General features: G+C 45.4%; 1 protein-coding gene across 1 annotated transcript in view; it reads right to left on the bottom strand.

Annotated features, from left to right (window-relative positions):
* Positions 1–871: 871 nt before the first annotated feature.
* Positions 872–22,437, bottom strand: part of HS3ST6 (heparan sulfate-glucosamine 3-sulfotransferase 6) — a 54,563-nt gene continuing 32,997 nt past the window's right edge. The window contains exon 2 of the mRNA XM_072982370.2: positions 872–1,897. Within this exon, the coding sequence (XP_072838471.2) occupies positions 1,279–1,897 (619 nt within the window). The 3' untranslated portion in view covers positions 872–1,278. The remainder of the gene's footprint in view (positions 1,898–22,437) is intronic.

Below are 22,437 nucleotides of genomic sequence, written 5' to 3'. Positions count from 1 at the left end.
AAATAATGTGGGGGTTATTTTTTGCAAAAAAACGTGCAAAATTGTGAAAAACGCACAAAATGTTTCATAGTCTTGACCAGAGGGAAGAAATTTTTTGAAAATTAGTAAATTAAGAATCACACTTCTATTCAGGTTTGGAAACTTGTGTTTCAAACAATATCATCATCATCATCATCACCTTAGAACTTGAGAGCTGGAAGGGACCTTATAGATATTCAAGGCCAGCTTCTGTCAAGGAGGCACTGAGGAGAATTGAACTCCCAACCTCTGGCTATGCAGTCAGAGCTCTAAGCCAGTGGTCCCCAACCTTGGGCCTCCAGATGTTCTTGGACTTCAACTCCCAGAAGCCTTCACCACCACCCTTGCTGGCCAGGGTTTCTGGGAGTTGAAGTCCAAGAACATCTGGAGGCCCAAGGTTGGGGACCACTGCTCTAAGCCACTGAATTTTTCTCCCACGGGAAGCTAGGCTGGCCCCATTGTTGCTATCCTTCCTCAGGTAGGCTTTCCTTTAATAACTGGTGGTCTGAGAGGAATTTTTAAATGAACGGTCGTGCTCCGTTTGGTTTAAACGTGTTTTAATGCTGATTTTACTCTTTTTAATGTATTTCTTGTTTACTTCTTTTTAAATATTTGTATACTTACTGTTTTTAGTGTCTATGTATTGTCTTTAACATGATGTGAGTTGCCTTGGATTCTTTTTATGGAGAGAGGTGGGATAAAAATATTTTAAATAAATAATAAATTCATATATGCGAAAGAAAACTGTTCATTGCATCTATCTGCCATGAGTCTCTCTCTCTCTCTCTCTCTCTCTCTCTCACACACACACACACACACACACATACACACACACACACACAAATATTCATGCTTGATCTATAATACCCAAGTTTATTCAGAAGAATATTTAATAGGCTCTGAAATTCCATCACTCGTTTTTTTCCATCACTCTTGTTTTGTTGACGCCAGTTTTAACAAATCAAGCTTAAATACTTTCTCCCTCCTTGCTCAGCGTACACTTCTTTTTTTTTTTAACCGGCAAAAGGTGATATAAATTAGAAAGAACGGGAAACGGTTCCTAGGAGTCTTGTTCCAGATCTCCATGCCCCTGATCTGCTGTGACCACAGTGTGCGACCAGCACAGGGATTTTTTTTTGGGGGGGGGGGGGAAATAAAAGAGATCCATGTCATGGATCATCTTGACAGGCCAACAGGCCACCCCCTCATTCCCATTGCAAGGCAAGCTGCTTCCCTTTTGTGCAAAGAGGTCTCTCCCAGTCAATCCCACCCAAAATCCTGCCCTGTCATCTGGTAGAACTTCATGTTGAAAGGTCTGTAGAACTCCTGCAGGCGTTGAAGGACCTGCCGGTCGATTTTGGGGTGCGGCCGGCCTTTGGATTTCCCCAAACACCGGGGCCGGCTGCTCCCTTCCGGCTTCTTCAAACACGGGAAGCCCTTGGTTTCGTTGAAGTAGAAGTGCTTGTTGGTCACCACCCGTTTGAGGCCCAGAAAGTCTTGGACCCGGCCCATCTCGCCGGCCGGGTCGCTCACCAGCCTCTCCCCGCTGACAAAGAGGAATCTGGACAAGGGGAAATACCGTAGCCAGTTGTCCAGGTGCTTGGCGTAAATGCCGATCCGTACGGCGCTCCAGGTGGTGTCAATAAGTCCGGTGCTCAAGTTCTTGAAGGCTAAGCTTTGGAAGCTGGGGATGGTGGGGTTCTTGGAAAGAGTCTGTGTGTAGTCCGAGACGGCCCGCGTAACCGGGTTGCGTACCACGACTATCAGCTTGGTGTCCCTCGACATGTTGTAAATGCGCTGGGGAGCTTCCTTGGTCACAAAATAGCTCGGGGTCTTCTCCATGGTGATCTGTCCCTCCAAGGTTCTCGGCATCAGGTTCCTATGGAAATAAAAGGACATTGGTAAGAACCCATCCCGATTGGACTGTTCCACAGCCTTGTGACCGGGGTCGGCAGGTTGACAGCATCTCATGCCCTGGAATTTCAGGGCCAGGGTGGAGGCCCCTTATGCTATCACAAGGGTGGGCCCTCAGACCATGGCGGGGTTCCCTAGTGATGTCACAAAAAAGCCCTTTGTGTGTTTGTGCATGTGCTGGGTCTATGCGTGAGACAGGCAATGTGGGATCCCTGTGCCACTTTCTGAGCAACTATTATGCATCCCATAAAGATGATCAAACAGCCTAATCCTATCCAGCTAAGTCAGACGTGGATCGCTTTCCAAGGGCTGTCAGTTGCATGTACCCACCCCCACACCATGGGGAAGGGCACCAGCTCCCACGAAACCTATACCTTCAAAACCTTTTTTTAAAAAAAAACTGAAAATGCTCCCCTGCGCTCTCTAGTGGCAAAAAAATATATATTTAATTGAATGATTTTGCAAGGGAAATAGGCTGGGTCCCATTCAAAATTTGGCAAACGTGGAATTGTTCTTGGGAATACACTGGTGTTGGAAACCCACATCTGATTAAATGTTACCCCTGCGAAGCTGACAATGTCCCATGAACACATTTAGCCACAATCCTGGATTCCCTCCCCACTTCCCTCATGGGGAAATGAGTGTCCACCCCCCCCCAAAAAAAAGACACAATAAGAAAACCTTCACCAACCATCCACTGAAATTTATTTTCTCACAAAACCCACCATCTATGGGGTTTCCTTGCACCTGTGGAAGAGCTAAACAGATGTTTGTGGGTTGAAGACCCTTTCATCCAGCTGTTTTCTCCCTCCTCCTCCTCTCCCTCCCTCCCTCCCTCTCCCCCTCTCAGGACTGTTTTCGAAAAGACAACAGCAAAACAAGCCAGACATTCATCTCTCTGAAAGGCGAGAGGCCAGGCTGGGTGTGCTTGATAAACTTGAAAACAAATTCCCTGGATTCCAGCCACACAGCTTGACGGTTACTAATACTCATGGGAGCTGCCATGATAACACGTTGCAAATATGGACCAAGGAACAACAACAAAAACAAACAAACCAAAGTCGCCATTCTGAGAGCAGATGAAAAGATGGCAACACAAAGCTGAGTTGTTATCTGGAACAACTTTTCCGGATGGCCGGTGCAGATGGGCAAACAGAGAAGCACTGGCAGCTTTCGCTCACGGATTGTGGTTCACCGCACAGTGGGTTCAAGACAGACTCTTGCCCACATGGCTTCATGCCATACTTCTCTCCTGGGAGAAGGAGACCCACTTAAAGGTGGGTCATTTATGCATCACCAAAAAGGACAGCAAATGACACTGAATTGCATCCAAAGCAATATTTGGCATGGGACTTCCGAAATTCAGGGAGTGCCGCTCCCCAGAGGTCTGCGGTAATTCCCTCAGCCGGACTTCTGTGGCAGGGTCTAGTTAGCTTAAAACCCCCAGTCCTTTCAGACTGAGCTAAGAAATAACGGCTTCATATGGACATGATGAAGATGGAGAATGTGGCTAGATGGAACTAGGTTCTAATGGAAATGCAAGGCATTACAGACCTAGTGGTCTCTCTGCCTATTGTTATTCAGCCCCTGGATGTTGTGTGTTTCATTTTAATTTGACTGTCTATAGCATCTGATCATTGTGAACCACCCAGAAGAGTGCATGGCATGAATGAGGCGGTATATAAATTTAAGAAATACATAAATACATTTTCCTGTCTTGTTAGCCAGAAGAGTTTTTGCACCATGCTGACTGAGGATAAAGGTATCGTACAAAATGTCTGCGACCCATCTTATAATTCTCGCTGCGCTCCCTTTCTGCCCCTGGCCTTCCAAAGAAAAATGTCCCCCCGTCCCCCTGCCAAGATATTGTGCTTTTCAATGAGAAATAAAAAATAAACTTTATTAGAAATTCACTTATCCAATGAGAGGGAACGGCATGTTCATAAACACTCCATAACAATTCTGCCAGTGGGAAGGGCACTCTCTTAAGCAACAAACAGAGAAAAGGGTTGAGTGTGTCAATAAATCTAACTAAAGCCATTGCCTTTTCTGGCACATCTAGATCGAGAACTATTTTGGACAGCAATCTCCGCCCTGCATCACTTCCTCTTAATACCCATTGATTATCTTATTCTCCACACATGCTCAGATCTTACAACAGACCCAGTCATGCTCCCGGTCTTTGCTTCTCCCCCGGTCTCACGCCCACGGGTTCCAAATGCCAACTATTAGTCACGTATTATTTTTACAGATCTAGACTTTGGTCGCAAGACATGTCCAAGAGAACAGGAGCGGTCACGAACTTGCTTCAACCCGATCGTAAGAAGCCATGCCAAAAAAAGAAAGAAAAGAAAAAAGAAAACAGGTGGGGGTGGGGGTTTAAAGCACCCCCAGGAGTTCCGTTTCAATTATTTTAATGGCAATCAGATGTCCAAAATTAGGAAGGAGCTGGGGGTGCCTAATGAGAAATCTGTCAGAAATGCTTTCCTGTTTGAAATTACACGCCTCCCACGCATCTCCATTTTTTGAAACCAAACATCTAAAACCTTGTAAATATGCATCTGCACACTGCATTCCTCACTCTTCCCATTTCCCCTCACTGAAAGAAAGAACAAATCACCGAGGAAGACTTCCGGTCAAGCTTGGCAGCTTCTCAACTGGTTTCATAACTTAGAATACATCGGTCACCTGATCTCCCATATTAACAATGAGATGTTGGTTTTTGGGATCAAAAACTAGGTGGCCTGACCCCTGGCCATACTGGCTAGGAGGTGTTTTGTGTTTTGTGTTTTTTTTTGTTTTTTGAGAGCTGTAGAAACGTTGAACAGAAGCTCAGATTTATCTAAACAATTCAAGTGAATAAATAATAGTTTTCCATCTACACAGTGTGGACACTTCAACAGTAGCTGATCTACACATTGTTTGAACATCAATGAACACGTTGAGTGTTTTACCCTTGAAGCCAATGAGCATTTGAAAGGTTTTGCTCGTGGATTCAGCATTTCATTCTATTCCCTTTTGTCTAAAGAAGTGGACTTGATCCGTGAACGCTCACTTTGTAATGTTGTTATGCCTAGACATAATAACTCGTTGATGCTAGTTTAGAGCATCCAGCTGAAATACGATGAATTTTTTTTTTTTAGATTTGCAACAGGCCTGACATATTATATCTTGTTTCAAACTTAATTATGCTGGTGATCATTAATAGCTCAGTGGAAGCAGTGGAGGACAATCAAGGGAGATGTTTCCTTCTTATGTGGAACAACTTGGGTTAAAAGTAAGGTCTTCTCCAGTTGGACCTGAACACACCGCACCATGCATAGAAAAGAGAGCAGACGGGCAGTCCTGGCCTGCTCGCTATACATGCCTTCAGCTGAGCACAAATAGCTCTCTGGCCATCACTTGCCCATAAATATTTACTGAGCGGTCAATGCCTTTTGTTCTTCATTTAACGAGAGCTAAGCGTAACTGTTAAGGGTGGAGCATTTCCCCCACTCCGGAGCACCTGTCTTCATGACAGATAGCAAAATCATTCCACTTAACTGCTTAATCAATGGTGGTGGTTAAAGAGACCAAGTAGGGTCGGTCTTTCTGCCACCGGACGTAAACTGGAAAGTGTAGCAAGCCAGAATGAGTCTGAATTGCTCATAGGCACATTTATTATTTTTTATCTCCACCGGTTGAAGGGAGGCCTGGCAACAGATTAGGAAAGTTGCTTTAGGAGAACGAAGCTCTTTAGAAGGCTTCAGCCAGCAGGGCTGGTCACCTTTCCAAACCCTGCTCTCAGGACAAGGTACGGAAGTGCACTTGGAAGCAAAATTCAGATTCAGAATTCCGAATGACAGCTCTTTAGATTCGGAATTCCGAATTTTTGAAACTTCAGAATTTCTGGATTTCTGAAACTCTGTTACGGTCAATATGTATACTACAGAGAAGGGTTGGCGGCTTCAATGCACAGGACATGCTGTCAAGCTGGACCTCCGTCTTTTCAAAACTAGTATCTTTTCCCTTTGGGAAACCAAGCCTGCACAACAAGCTCCAAAGGGTTTGGGTAGTAGTTGTTGTGGGTTTTTTTTTAAAAAAAGGACACAAACAACCTATCCACTGCTTCTAATCTCTAGAATTCCATGCAAGCAAAGCAGCTTTTGTGCAATTGCACAGTTTGAACAAAGGTCGTCTCTCTCAGGAAATAATGCGTTATCTCATGCTCGGAGGAGATTTTTTTTTCCTGCCGTGGCTTATCCTCATGCACCTAAACGCAAGACACAAAGTGAGCTTTGATTGGCATTATTTACCTGTAAAGTGCATGGAGGAAAACTCTCCTGTCTCATTTCTTCCCACCCTTGTCCTTTGGAATCTCCCAATACTGAGGGAGGCTGGGAGCTGAAGTCAAAAAAAGCCCCCCCCCCCAATTGCTGCTAGTTCTGAGCCCCGCTGAGCTCTTTGTTCCCCACTCTGCCGGCAGAGCAGTCCTTCGCTGGGTGGGAGCCAAGAATCGGAAAGAGAGCTAAACGGCAGTCCAGGAGACTTCTGCTAATCGCTGTGTTTTCTAAGAAGCCATAGAGGGCAATTATCGAGACTTGAGGGGGAAAAAAGGCAGGAGTTTGATCTGCGGCCAATCTGCCTCATTAACAGATTGCAAAATGCACAGTCCTCTTGAATGTGCAAAGCGACCAGGAGAGGTATGGGATAGAGCCCAATGAGATGGGTCGGTGGTGGTGCATTCTGGTGTAGCATCATTACCCTTTCTCCGTTGAAATTCTGGGTATTCTCTCCATCACGGTCAAGATGCTAGGGTTCATATAAAAGAACTCTGCCCATCATGGGCAAGAGTTAATTCAGTCTAGTGTCCTGATGGCGTTTCGTCCCAATTTCCAACCCGGCAGGTGTGAAAGGTTTTAAGGGACACCACGCTTCGGACACCGCGCTTTAAGAAGGATGCCAACAAACTGGAGCAAGGTGAGAGGAGGGCAACACGGAGGATCAGGGGACTGGAAAACCAAGCCCTGGGAGGAAAGGCGGAAAGAACTGGGCATGTTTAGCCTTGAGAAATGAAGAAGAAGAAGAAGGGGAGATCCGACAGCACTTTTCAAATACTTGAAAGGCCGTCCTACAGAGGAAGGACAGGATCTGTTCTCCACCATCCCAGAATGCAGGATACATGACAAGGGCTGAAGTTAACAGGAAGCCAGATTTAGGCTGAACAGCAGGAAAAACTTCTTAACTGTTAGAGCAGTATGACAATGGAATCCATGACCTCGGGACGTGGTGAGCGCTCTAACAAAAACATTTCTCACTGGTTTTTTTTTTTAATATGGAAGAATGATTCTTTCCATGTGTTCCACTCCAACATTTGGTGTGTGTGTGTGTGTGTGTGTTGCCCAGCAAATACAAGCTTAGGAACTAAATCAATCATTCTGCTTAACGTGCTATAAAATGTTCATTATCAAGTGAGGGGCGGAAGGCTTCGAGGTACTGGCAGTCCATACTAAACCCAACAGCTAAATCCTTTCAGCCTATCTTGAAAAACACACAACAGTATTCATTCAGCTCAAAAGTGCAGGAATGTTAAATTTTGCCCGGGTTTTCTCACCAGTTTTTTTTTTAATGGCACCATGGACTGCCTGTATGAACCATAACTGCTTTGCTTCCAATAAACTTGGGGGGGGGGGGTTTGGAGGAGTCATAAGACGTAGGAACAGACAGAAGCATCTGCTTTTTGCATGCAAGGAATTGCTTCTACCCTGCTGACAAACAGATTCTTTTCATCTATTTATATATTTGTAATGTGGGTCCAGGAAATTCTGATTTCAAGAATTCTTTCTGCCTGGCAAAAGGCACCCTGCATAGACCACGTAACAGTGCCCCAGCAAAATAAATTCTGTGGACAAAGAGAGACACCCCCCCTTGCTATTTGCAAAACTGGTGAGAGTCAGAAGCACTTCCGTGCTGGAAATCTGGAAACCTCTTGTCTCTGAACCTAGCCATCATCCTTACAAGCAGTTATGAATGAGGAGGGCTGGATTTTCCCCCTGAGAATGCAGCTGGTGCAAAGGATTTGAGCTTGGTCTTCCATCTGTAGTTAAGATTCATTAGCTTTATAAAATACCTGCCTCTGCTGGAGGAGAAAAGCTGCCAAACCTGTTTGTTGATACAGGTCAATAAAAGCTAAGTGAGTTTTCGGAGCACATTTGGGGGTATCGCTATGAGAACTGCCATGACGATCACTTGAAACTAGATTATGGTGACGCTAACAGAGCCTTCAAGGTAAGTAAGATATTTAAAGAGTTGTTTTATCAGTTCCACATCCTCAGCGAGTTTCCATGGCTGAGTGGGGATTTGAACCAAGGTATCCTGAGTGCTAGTCCATCACTCTATCTGCTATGCCAGTGGTTCCCAACCTTGGGCCCCCAGATGTTCTTGGACTTCAAATCCCAGAAATCCTGGCCAGCAGAGGTGGTGATGAAGGCTTCTGGGAGTCGTAGTCCAAGAATATCCGGAGGCCCAAGGTTGGGGACCACAGTGCTATGCCACACTGGTTACTGTGTCTGTTTCTCCGATCTTCTGATCCGCAGGACATTCACCATCATCCCCCTTGACTGTGGCCCCCTCATCATCAGAGCACTGGCTGCAAGTAGGAACTTCATGGACGGGGATATAATGAACACCTGCTGAATTTTCCCGTCTCATCAGTTTAGGGTGTTTCAATTTACAAGACACTTTTCAAGCCTCATTTTATCTGACTTCAAGTTCCAAGAGCAGATTTCCTTCCCACTGGGGACTAGCCCCCTTCATGGCCAAAGACCCTTGATGATCCATGGGGTCATCACATAACACCATCTTTAAGAAGGATGCCAACAAACGGGAGCAAGGTGAGAGGAGGGCAACAAGGATGATCAAGGGGGCTGGAAACCAAGCCCCAGGAGAAAAGACAGAAAGAATTGGGCATGTTTAGCTTTGAGAAAAGAAGAGTTAAGGGGCAATAAGATAGCTGGTGGTTGGACTCAATCCATCATTCTATGATTCTATAATTCTATGAAGACTGAATCTCTACCCTGTTTCATTTTCCCCATCTGCCCCGCCAGCAAATTTCGAAGTAACCTCACATATTCCGCACTTCCATTCCCTCTAATTTCCACCCCTGCTTTAAATGACTGTTCATTATTGATCATCCCCTTCCAGCCAAGAACCCAGCGAGGTCCCCATTAGACACCACTTTATGCCGAAGCATCGGGAAGCTTTAATTAAATTTGCCGTTAATTTGTATTGACCTTAAGAGAATGTCTTTGCTATGCTAAGCATGGCCTGCAGGTAATAATTGTAATGAAAGAGCATGGGTAGATTTCGGGAAGTTACCGTTCAAGAGGAAAAGAGAGACAGCTTGGGACAGGGGAGAGCGTTATTTGTATCCGTGGAAGCAAAGAATATAAAGACCTGCAAAATATTTAGAGTCCTAAGGATCAGCAGGAACGGTGTTTCGTCCAAGACAAAGAGATCAAGACAGAGATTTTTTTTAAAGGCCATGTTCAGTTATTTTAATGGGAGAACTCCAAACTATCATACAAGCGGGGCTCCATGCACTTTTACCTTCACCCTTATTTTAACTTTAGTACAAGCTGCTAGATCAATGAAAAACGGTTTGTTTCATGTACCATTCAACTCCAATACGCTGGGTCGTTCAGTCCTTTATGAACCAGGATTGTAAACTAGCACTCATTCTTGGTTTATGAATCGTAGCTTGTTTGGAACCAACAAGCCAGTCTCCTGGAATCAGGTGACAACGCTAAATCAGTGGTTCCCAACCTTGGGTAACCCAGATGTTCTTGAACTACACTTCACAGAAGCCTTCACCACTGCTGGCCGGACTTTCCGGAAATTGAAGTCCAAGAACACCTGGGTTACCCAAGGTTGAGAACCATCACCCTAAATCATGGATCGGAACTCTGTGGGTCTTGGGGCAGTTTTGTGCAACCTTCAGAGAACCTCAACATCCATAAGCTCCCCATACCTTTGCCCCCTCCCAAAAAGAGAGAGGTCAAAATGGAGAAATGCATCTCCCTAACAAATCCTCAGAATACTCCTAATGAGCATTTGAAAAAAATGGACTTTGGAAAAATGGATGGCTTGATCTAAGGGGACACAGGAGAGATCAAAATTGTGTACTTGTGGGCTCAGACTCTCTGCAGCAACCCCAACAGCACATCCTCAAACAACAATGGTTTACAAGGAAGAAAAACTGGGACATTTTGACACACTAACATCATCTACTACTTTCCAGTTCCCAGTTCCCTCTGAACAAAAGGTGTAATCCTAACAAGAGTTGGCAGAGAAGGAGGAATTTTCCTAACAAGAATATACTATTGCAAGGTTATCCCCATCACTATGAAGAGTATTTGGTAAAACAGATTGAGTTTCAAGGGAAAATTAAGAGCCATTAGCTGTACAAAAGACATACTCCTGGTGAATGGTCCGTTCCTACAGCTGCATTTGACACTCTCACATGGAGTCTGCTATGATAACTGCCTCCCATTCAAAATGTACTGTGTTGATTCCAAAATAGATTATTTCTGGTTTATTTGGGTATTTATGTATCTGGAGTGGAGTGGAGGCTAAGCAGGCTGAGACAGGAATCTGATTTATTGTTCCCTGATAAAGTATTGGCTGTCCTTTAAAGTTAAGTCGGCACTTCTCATGGGTTTGGCAAAAGGATCTGGGCTAGAAGCCATGTTTGGCCACTTCCTTGATGCCACTAGCGTCCAGACCCTCAGAAAGTTGGGAAGATAGCTAATTTATTCTCCTAAGACATGACAGTGAATAGAGTTTTGGAGGGGCGAGAACTCTAGGTTCATTATGAGACAGGATTGATTTCACATCAGGCTTCCTCATTACGGTGAGGGTGTGCATGAGGGCTGTTCATAACGATGTCTAATGGCTCTCCAGGAGCATGCTCAATTATGGAAGATAAACAGGCCTCTCCTGTCCACCCCCTTCTCTTTCCGAAAAGCACCCACTGAGATCAAATAATCTAATCTGGAGAAGAACCCTTTCAGCCGGGCCACCTAAAGAAAGAATACAACTCGGTGGCAATTGGTTTCAACACACAAATCAGAAAGAAATTGAGAAAAAGGCTGCAAATACATGGAAGGTTTACACTGAGTTGGCTACTCAAGATGGAACGAATACGTGCGAATTTTCTCATCCTTGGCAGAAAACGGTATCCTGACACACCAAGGCACTGTGTTGAGAAATATTCCCACCTGTTGTAAGAATATGTTGCTCCTGCCTGAGAGTGAAAAAAGAGCCCCCTGTCTTTTTTTTAACATTAGCAAAAAAAAAAAAAACACACAAAATTATGCATCAGCAGTAATTTCATCACAATGAAAGCATTTGGATTTGTTGCCATTGACATTAGGAAACCCTAAGAAAGTTGCATATTCTACGGCTGGGAAGAAAGAAGTGAAGAAAAGTAAAATATTCACTATTTGTGTTTATAGTTGCATGTGTTTATAGTTGTACACACACACACATGCATACACACAGAGAGAGAATTTGCTCTTAATTAATTTTGCCTTTAAGTCCCCTTTCGCAAATCACATACCGTATTTTTTGCTCTATAAGACACACTTTTTTTCCACAAAACCAGGGGGTGGAAAGTCTGTGCGTCTTATGGAGCGAAGAAAACAGATTATTTTTTCCCTGTTTTCTTCTCCTAAAAATCTGGTGCGTCTTATGGAGAGGTGCATTTTATGGAGCGAAAAATACGTAACGGCGTTCCGTGTCTAGTCACACTGGCCACAGTAACTGTCTTGGGACAAACGCTGGCTCTACGGCTTGGAAACAGGGATGAGCACTGCGCCCTAGAGTCAGACACGACTGGACTCAATGTCAAGGGGAACCTTTACCTTTACTGAGGTAGAGAATACACATAAGTGGTTTCGCATTCCCTTTCTTCTGAGGGCATCCTGGAACTATGCAGCTTGCCCAAAGCCACCCAGGTTGGCTGAGTACTCTCAGGAGATACCCCATGAATCCAACAACCAACCCAAGTGCTCTGTCTCACTGCAATAATATAATAATAACATCCTTTTTGTTTGTTTTTTGCACCCGTATCCTCTGTTTGAAGAACTACCCAACCATTTGAGTCTGATGAAAGATTAAGGACCATCATTGGGTAGCTGAAATTGACCCCCCCCACACACACACACGCTTGGTGCCCAGCCCTCAGATTGAGGAGCCAGTGCCCAGGTCAGCTGGCTCCAGTCAACCCACTCAGCTAAAATGCACCAAGGACTGCTTCCAGGCGATCAGGCAATCCTTTCTGATTTGGCCCTCCGTGTATCTGAATTTGTGCACATTGTTCTCAACAAACCGGTCGGGTGACTCTTGCGGAACGGCAAGGAGGGAACAAATGACAAAATGGGTCATGGAAGCCAAGATTAAGGACCATCTCTGTGTCTGTTTCCCTCCCTCCTTCATGCCCCCCACTCCCCAGTTAATTCACACGGTCAGCCCTCAGAAAGGCAAGGGTTACATTCTGAATGAAGTCCGGAGGCTCTGTTTTCAAAAGCTTCTGTGACAGGTTGTCCCCGGAACGCAGATTAAAGGGGGACGGGCTCCTCTCTCTCTCTTTTTTTGTATAAAAATGTAAAACAGGCTGGAACCAGAGTGGGTGGGGGGAAATCTAAGGAATAAAAGTGAGGGGTGGGGGACAAACTGGAGAGATGTGTGTAGATTTATCCCCTCACCCTGGAAATACAGATCCGTGCCCATCTGCATATCAATGGCTCGTTACAGGACGATCTGCAGAATTTTCTTTTAAAAGAACAAGGAACTCTTTGTGGGAAGCAGGGCTCTTGACTTGATCCGAGGTAATGAAAATGGTATTTTCCAGACAGTTACTTTATTACGCCCGGAGCATGTGGCTCGCCTTTACCTGATTGGGCAGATAGAACAGGTAGTTTTAAGTTGGTCTTCCATGTTCTGCAGGTTGTTCTTCCTAACATTTTGCTAGTCTCCGTGCAAAGGACAAAAGCTGATCCCACAGCTATAAAGACTCAACTCCCAAACCAACTGCACCAGGGCACAGAGTGCTACTGCTGTCCTCTGAAGATGCCGGCCACAGAGACTGGCGAAACGTTAGGAAGAACAACATTCAGAAAATGGCCAAAGAGCCCGAAAAACCCACAGCAACCATCAGATCCCAGCCATGAAAGCCTTTGCGCATACATTGATCCCATTCGTATTTGCAATCAAACCAAGGCATCACATCAAAACTGTTTTGGATACTGTATGCTTGGTTGCAATCCATGCATGAATCTCTGCATTTTTGGAAATGGGAAATCTTTATCCCTCCTCTGATTACTCGCCTTCCCCCCCCCCTTGTTCTCTATCCTGGTAGGTTTCTGATGTCCCCATAAGAGCCTCTGACACAAGCACCCACAGAACTGGGGCCTCTGGACATCCTCACCCATCGCCTTCCGCGTGCGGTTATTTTGTTATTCTTTTAATGATCCTAGCATGCAAACGAGGCCAGAGGGTCTCCGATCAATCTCTGCCTCTCCGATAATTGGCTTTAAGAGGCTGAGCCTCTACATAATAATGGGGGCCAAGTGGAGATGATGGCACTACTACGACCGCTGTCACCACCCCTGGCATAGAAGTCGCTCTCCCTCCTCTGGGCTCAACCATCTCCTGCTTTTTTGAGATGTGACAATTAATGACAAAGGGGAATCATTTATTTATGTCCATCACCGTTTCTTCTGCCAAGCCCTGCACGGTGCCCTTTTATACCTAATTAGAGTTTGATACAAGGGGGGTGGGGAAGACCCTGGAGGCAGGCAAAGGCTCGCCACCCCCACTCCCTGCTTGAAGATGGAGAGACCGGCTAAGCCACAGCGACTTGGGGGCTCTGGGAAGGCCAAGGTTCGGCCCCTGAACCTCTTTGAAGGCTGAGAGCGTGGGAGAACGTGAGCAGGTATGGAAGTGCTTTTGAGCATCAGGGAGGACCCGTTTTCACCGCCACATCAAAGAATGGACCTTGTTGGTTGCCAAGTCAGCAGACTCCGATCCCCTGAGATTGACACCTGAGATGTGGAGGTGGGTCCAGGTGATCTCACCAGAGCAAGGTAGGGGATGGTTGGAAGCAGGCAGGCAGGTGTAATGGTTGCTGACTATCCAGAAGCTCAGGCAGAACGCAAGGCGCAACCTTTGACGGAGTCCATCAAAACCCTGGCGTCAGCTCTGTTTCTCTCTCTCTTTGTCCTCCTGCTTCATGGATTGTTTTTCTCGTTGCCTAAACAGTCAAAACAACTGGTTCAACTATTATTTAAAATGAGCTGGAGAGCGTTTGGCCCACTAGATGCTTTGGACCTCACCAACTGCGGTCTCGTTCCTTGACCCCCGTCGAAGAGAAATGATGGGGCTTCTGGATCGAGACCTCTAGGGTCTGAATTTCCCCCAAACCCAGTTTAAAACAGGATTCTGCACCAACACATCTTAACAGCCACGTCAGAGATGCAAGAAGCCAATGGCTCAACCTGGGATGCCCGACTGATTTGTCCCAAGGCAGGCCGGCGGCAAGAGTAAACGTCCGCGGATGCTGAGGCATAAATAGAACACATCGCCCCAGGCGGTTGAGTACAGAATCAGGATCGAGAGGTAAAACAAAGGTCTGGCAAACAGAGTCCGACCAGATGGTCGGGGAAAACAAGAGACATGAGATCCAAAGCCAAAGATGAAGTTGATCGAGCCAGTTCAGCAGACACAACAACAGACATGGGAAGTTCCAGAATCATAGTGAAGCCTGTCCAAACATCATAACCAGCCAGGAAATCATCACCCTCGACACACAGCACACCAAGGCGAAGACAGAAGAGTCATTGTCTGCAACAGACTCTAAACCCCAGCCTGAACATTGTGCAGCTCAGCGGCTGGAGTCCCGCCTACAGCGCAGCTACAGGCCGGTTGGAAAAGCAACTCAGCTGCAAAGTTTGGCCCGGTGGCCTCTTTGGAAGGAAGAGTGTTCCCTCACGGAAGCCCTCTGGCCTCGAGGAGGTCTCTTCTTCTCCTTTCATGCAGCCGAGCTCTTCTTGAAGGCGGTCTTCTGGCTGGGCTTGTGCCTTTAATCTGTGATGTTCTCATGGGCCGGGAGGTGGTCCAGCCTCTTCCTCTCAGCTGGACACAGACCTTCCTTCAGCATCCTGGGCTCCTGAAGGCTGAGAGTCAAGACGGCCTTTCTCAGACGGCCTTCGTCTGATGTCCTCTGAGTCTATTGGACCTCCAGCCTCCCTGGTCTCTAGGGCAGTAGTCTCCAACCTTGGGCCTCCAGATGTTCTTGGACTACAACTCCCAGAAGCCTTCATCACCACCTCTTCTGGCCAGGATTTCTGGGAGTTGAAGTCCAAGAACATCTGGAGGCCCAAGGTTGGGGACCACTGCTCTAGGGGATCCAGGGCCAGGTAGATCAAGCCTTTTCTCCACCACAAAGACCAACAGAACTTTATTGTCCTTAGATTGGATCCAGTCGTCAATCCCAAAGGAGACGGCTGCCAAGAAATCAGAAGAAGACCAAGACGAGGAAGGGTAGCAATGAAGGGATTAGGGGGCGAAATAATCAAGAGTAAGGATGCATTGCTGGAGATCACGACCAAGATCATTCACACTCTTCTATTTCCAATCACCACGTCTGGGTGTGAAAGCTGGAACGGTAAAGAAAGATGAAAGGAAATAAATTGATGCATTTGAAATATAGTGCTGGAGGAGAGCTTTCTGGACTGCCAGAAAGATAAACAAGTGGGTCCTAGAGCAAATCAAGCCTGAATTCTCCCTGGAGGCAACAATGTCAAAACTGAGGCTGTCTTTAGGCACATCAGGAGAAGGCAGGATTCTCTGGAAAAAGACAATAATGCTAGGAGAAGCTGAAGGCAGCAGGAAAAGAGGAAGACAGAGTATGAGATGAACAGACTCCCGAAAGGAAACCACAGGCTTGAGTTTGCAGGGCTTTCGAGGAAGAGGACATTTGGGAGGTCATTCATTCATAGGCTCACCACAAGTCGACTTGACGGCCCATTACAACAACAATATTAGTTTTGGAAACAAAAATCTCCCAGTGTCAGTAGCTGCCCCAGCACCCAGCACAAATTCAAGGCCAACTTAGAAGCTTTGCAAGACGTCAGAGAGGAAAAGCAAGTTCGCCAAGAGGAAGTGCCTCTTGGTCTGGCATAAGAAGGGCCATTTCCTGTTATCTGGATAAATCTGATTTTAATTAAATATTGTAACAGAAAAGCTATTAGGCAGAACAAAGTGCACTGAGGACCTTCCTCCCTTATTCTCTCTCCAGCCTTTTGTTTAGCTAATAGCTAACGATGGTCCTTTAATGGGAAATGAGGAATAAGAAAAGACAAACTTAAATGAGCCTTAATGACTCTAATAACCAGGGGTTACTAGCTCTGGGAATCTGTGACAAAAGTTGGTTGGAAAACAGCCAGACACTGAACCTATCTTTGGAGACGTAGGAAGAGTTGCAAAAATCAACATGACCCTCGTTTGTCCCTAGGATTGTGTAAGATGCAATAATATTTAATACTGAAAACACAGCGGAGAAAGCAAAGGTAGCTATGCTAGTCATAAAGAAAAAAAAATTCCAGCTAATGCTTTCTGTAGGTGTCACCAAAAGAAAATTGTGACTACGAAGATGTGAATTGGTCCAAGGAAGCTCTTGGCCCAGAGCAGAATGTATACAAATCTTTTTCATTGAACCCCTTGGACTAAGTGTTTCATTAAACTTTTCAGAATCCACAATGTAAAGATCTCACTGTTCTAGTTTATAATTATATATAAAGCTCCTTCCATCCTGAAGAGGAAGAGAGTGGCAGATGTTGATAAATGCTTCAAAAACAAACCGTACGAAAATTCGCCCTTATTCGTACCAGAGAAATTCAACTGGTGTTGCTGTTGCTAGACTGGAGTAGCTCATGGAGAGGACATGCCTGCCACGTAGGTAATAAACATGATGATCCTGTCCATAAATAAAGACAGATGCTCAGATGTTGGTGTTCCCAAGTCAGCACCCGCATGGTTGAATAAGCTGAGATTCAACCCCAGAATTTTACGAGATCAACATGCAAAGCAATAGCCCGAGAATGGCGAATCTATACAGCTCTAAAACTAAAACAAATATACCACAAATTCTTTTCATCCTTTGCAAATATGAAAAAAATTCACAGGTACGAAGAAAATTCGCAAATATGGGAACATTCTTACAAAAAATGAACTGAAACAAAATTCTCATCCCTCTGTGTTTAACATTTAGCCTGAGAGGCATTGTTTATATTGTGGCATATTGCATGTCTCTCTCTCTCTCTCTCTTTGTGTGTGAGAGAGAGAAAGAGAGAGAAGAGAGCATGTGTGGTGCTTGTGTGGACACCTCCCCAGGTGGCAGACCTCAGCCAAACTGCTGGCTTAAGTGCTAACCGAAGTGAATGGAGTTAAAACAGTTTGGACTGGAGTGCACTCAAGTCAATGATCGCCAGAGAGGTCATAACCTGGAAGCAGCTAATCACAACTGCAAACATTCAGCCAGCAGCAGCCAAGAGGTGGTGTGTGTGTGATTGTGTGTGTGTGTGTCCCAGCAATTTGCTTTTAAGATCCGGAGGGATTTGGTCTCAGGGAACTCTCCTGGTCCTGAGTCTAAGCCAACAACGTTTTCAACTGGAGCTGCTTCCAAATGAAACGGTTTACATTCAACAATTGGGTTATTAATTTCAGATAAAATTCAGCTCATGTTTCACAAGGTCGTGTTCCAACAGGCGCAGGTTAACCGGTGTCGCCAAACACCGCAGAAGGGCGAGAACTGAGCATCTCAGAGAACTTAAGGCTTTGTGCACACCCAATTCCTGTAAAACAATGGTCCCCAAACTTGGGTGCTCAGATGTTCTTAGTCTACAACTCCCAGAAATCCTGGCCAACACAGTGAAGGTGAAGGCTTCTGGGAGATTCCTTGAAAACGCCGAATCAGCCCATTTCTCTCAAAAACCAACAACCTTATTCCTTAGATGTCTTTGAACGAACGTGGTTTATTTTACCACAGTGGCACAAAAATTAAGCAGCAAAGGTGGCGTGGGGGCCCACAAGGAAAGCGTGCATCGCCTACAGCTTCTGTCCTGTGTGTTGCCTACGAGAATTTAAACCCAGCAATTTGAAAGAGGCCATGTTCGAGTTGCAGGATTTATTATTTATTTATTGCTATTGAGATCAATATGGAAAATGAGGTGCTATAATGACTACAAGAACTTCACTTTGCCTATAAATAGGTGCAACCCAAATTACAGTGGACCCTCTACTTACGGAATTAATCCGTATTGGAACGGTGGCTGCAGGTCGAAAAGTCTGTAGGCCGAGTCTCCATTGACCTACAATGCATTGAAAACTGATTAATCCCGTAACCGGTCATTTTTGTTCCATTTTGGTTTTTTTTCTCTGGTCTGTAGGTCGATTCTCCGGCTGCAAGTCGAACCTAAATTTTGCGGCTAGAGAAGTCTGTAACTCAAAAAGTCTGTAAGTCGAGCCGTCTGTACGTCGAGGGTCCACTGTATGGGGAAGGAAAGGGGTGATGCTAGAAATCCCCAGGCTCTGGGAAATGACATTGCCCCAGAAGTTCAAACTTGGCCCAGCTTTTTTTTTTTTTAAAGAAATGTTGCTTTGAACTCAGTCACACAGAGGAAAGACCGAAGCTTCCCCCGCGAAATGTTCCACACTGAACTCAAAAGAGTAGGGAGAAAACATATAAACCCTTCAATTGAATGTATTGATTTCCTTTTGGTCTCCTGGTGCCCCAGGCACACGACCGGGAGGCTCTCTTTTAATCTCCATTTGTGCAAACAAGAAAAGTGCAGTTGTTCCCAAAGGGGGGGGGGACAAATCTTGCCTGCAGCCTCAGGAGATGCTGGGAAACCATCGATAAAAGCAACCCCAAGCTCCTTTGGGAAGACTTAGCATCCCTCTCTTCCTAGGGCCCCAAAAGGCAGGCTTAATTTTGAACTGGCAGAGGCCATTTTGGTGGCTAGAGAGAGAAACTGATCGAGATCTGCAGCCTTAAAAGAAAGGAAAGCAGGCGGACGACTCCACCTAAATAGAATAAAGTCAATGTGCATGGATCGGTGCCATAATCCGATAGATGTGGTGGGGACGGAGAGACTGAGGGCACTGAATCCTGTCCCAGCCTGGACTGGGGGAGGGGCCCTAACTTAGTTCAAGCCCTGCAAAGAACAAGGTCCCAGGTTCAAATCCCTGACATCCGGAAACACAGTTGGAGATATATGAGACTCTGCAGAACTGTGACCAGCCAATGCTGGCAAAACTGACACTGTTTAACTCAGGAGAGGGTAGATTCCTTTTGCCCACTACTCAGTGGTGGAGCAGCTACTAACACGCAGAAGAAGCACCGTGTTTACTGCTTCTGGGTAAATCTGGGAAAGACCCCCCCAGCTAAGGATGTTAAGGTACACAAGCAAACATTCTTATTCTTAAGGAGAAAGGGTAACGTCACCACTTCAAGACATCCTGTTGGAAAAAAATAGGCAGGTACTGCAAACTCTCACGCCAGAGTGAAAAGACCCTTTTCCTCCTGAAGCAACAGCAATTCAACTGCAAAGCTGGAAGGGACCCTATGGATCATCAAGTCCACCCCCCCCCAAGGAGCACAGAGGGGAATCAAACTCTTAGCCTCTGGCTTTGTAGCCAGATGCCCCAACCACTGAGCTATGTTTGCAAAAGAACTGTGACTGTTTGGCCCAATCAGTGTTGCATTTTGCATTAAAGGCCTTTGGATTTTCTGCATAACGTTTTTGCAGGCAATATACATTTCAGTTTCACAAAGATGTCTTTGTGCATACATAGCCTTCGGCATGCTGTTCTTTTTTTAAATTGAACTGCAAGTCTTTATTCACAGGCCTTCATATGATAATAGGATAAACTGTTTTTTTTTTTTTAAAAAAAGAAAGTATTTTAAAAGTTTAAAAGCTACATTTTTATCTTAGAGATTTTGTAAGCCATCTTAAGGACCTTTATCGGGGTGGGTGGGTGGGGGAAATGCAGTATATAAATAAAATAAATGAGTGAATGAACAAGGAAGTGTAAGTGAGTTTCAATCTTCGTATTGCTTTGTAATTGCCAAATTGGGAACATTTGCATTAAAATATTAACTGGACTAATTACTCTACGCCCACATTTTGGTCTTAGACAAATAGCGCATTTAAAAGGGGGAAAAGGCACGCACAAGATATATTGTGTTAAATGGCACTAAGAGAAAGCAAGAGTGCACCCTTGATTAATTTTGAAATAATCAATATGCCTCCAATGGTTCCCCCAAGGATTGAGAGCAAAAGGAGAATCAGATGCTTCTTTCAGATTACCCAGAGAGGGCATAAAATAGGAATATCAATCCTTCCTTGTCTCATTGAGAAGACAGAGGACCGCAATGTCAATCTCCCAGATTTTTCTTGGTGTGCTCAACAGAGTTTCCACATTGGTGGGAACTGCCTGGGGGCTGGGTTTTTGTTTGTTTGTTTATTTTTGGATAAATTTGCCTCTTTGTGCAAAAGTCAGCAAATTTGCCCCAATTGCACAAATTGTCCCAACTTATTTATTTATTTAAAATGTTTTATCCCACGTTTCTCCTTGAAAGGACCCAAGGATGATGGCTGTTTTCTCTAAGAACCCAAATCTCTGGGTGGGTTGATTGCATCTTTCTTCAGAAAGACCAGCTATAGCAAGTGTCGGGGTATAGCCCTTCCTGCTTCCCCCCCCAGCGCCAAAGGAAGGAAGGAAGGAAGAAGGAAAAGAGAGGGGAGGGAGGGAGGGAAGGAAGGAAGGAAGGAAGGAAGGAAGGAAGGAAGGAAGGAAGGAAGGAAGGAAGGAAGGAAGGAAGGAAGGAAAGAAAGAAGGAAGGAAGGAAGGAAGGAAGGAAGGAAGGAAGGAAGGAAGGAAGGAAGGAAGGAAGGAAGGAAGGAAGGAAGGAAGGAAGGAAGGAAGGAAGGAAGGAAGGAAGGAAGGAAGGAAGGAAGGAAGGAAGGAAGGAAGGAAGGAAAAAGAGGGGAGGGAGGCAAAATTTGCAATTTGTTTTCTCTTTTTTAAGATCAAACTCCAAATTCACATTTGGTGGGCATGCGTACATCTACATGTGCATATGCACACGGGGGATGTACGTTGGTTTTTAAAGAAACCTCGCCTGTGTCTACAATCTACAGAATTTTTTTTCAATGCGGGTTTCTTGTCTCATAGCAAGCTGGTTGCCTATGGTTCTTTACCATCCCCTCACTCCTGTGGTTTAATAAGAACCCCTTTCCAAAGACTTCTCTTTAAGCCCCCGGTACTTAAAAAAAAAGCATTATTATGTTTATAGGAGCTTGGGGGGGGAGGAAGGGAGGGGAAGGGCAGCCATTGAAAGAATGAGCTCGCTCCAATCCATACACCCCGCAGCATGAAATGTGTCTGGAAAAGCAGCAATTAGAAACCATTTTATTGATATCCACTCCCTGGAGTCTCTTTGATTCACAACTCCATGTTGGTGCTGTGCGATTGAGGCGTAGGGGGAGAGGGATGGAAGGAGGGAGAGAGGGAGGCAAAAGGGGGGGTGACAGGTGTCATGCCTGTGACCTCGGTCAATCGAGGGCTGTGATCGCCCCGTGACCCTTTCCATCAATGGCGACTGTTGCGTAGGTCCAAACAGCTTGTAGACGAGGGGAGCAGCAGAGGGGAGATGATGTATTCCAGAATGAAAGGTTCACTTCTCCCTTTTAAAGCCTTTGCCTCCGACTCAGTCAGCCTCTGCTGCACACAATTAAAAAGGGTCTCTCTCTCTCTCTCTCTCGACCACAGTGGGTGCCTCGCTCGCTCTCCCGCAAAGCAAAACAATAGCCGGCAACCCATGTGCCCCATCCTCATACTTCACTCGGGTCTTGAAGGTAATCTTCACGGGAACAAACCTCACATTTGATCAGGAGCTATTCCTTGGTTTTAAATTTTGAAAGCTCATGCACAGTCACTAGGGTGGCCACATACGGGTCATGCCAAAGCAAACGAGGAAACAAAGATGGCACCATAGGTAAGGGGCCTAAGACAAAGATTGTCCATACCAGATTATTTCTGACTACCATGAACAAACTTTGAGAGCCGGACAGTGTTCCTTCTTGGTTAGTTCTTGGCTTTAAACACATACCGTTTTCCTTTGAGAGAAATAATAACATATTCTGGCTGGCAGTTCAAAAAGACAGGAACAACCCATCCGAAGCTTCTCTGTTTTAAGAGATGGGCCCTCAATTCCAAACTGCTAGCTGAAAAGGAGCTTCAAACCAACTGGCATTCTGCAGCTATCTCTGCATTAGAAACGGGCCCGGCCTCAACATCACCGGCCACGTGAATTTGGGACATTAATAACAACATATAGGTTGGAACTACCCACAAGAACCTGATGACCAGCCTTGAAGAAAATGTGTTATCATTGAAAGC

The sequence above is a fragment of the Pogona vitticeps genome, chromosome 13, assembly GCF_051106095.1.
Source record: "Pogona vitticeps strain Pit_001003342236 chromosome 13, PviZW2.1, whole genome shotgun sequence".
Taxonomy (NCBI): Eukaryota; Metazoa; Chordata; class Lepidosauria; order Squamata; family Agamidae; genus Pogona; species Pogona vitticeps.
This window is presented reverse-complemented; position numbering and strand designations above follow the sequence as displayed.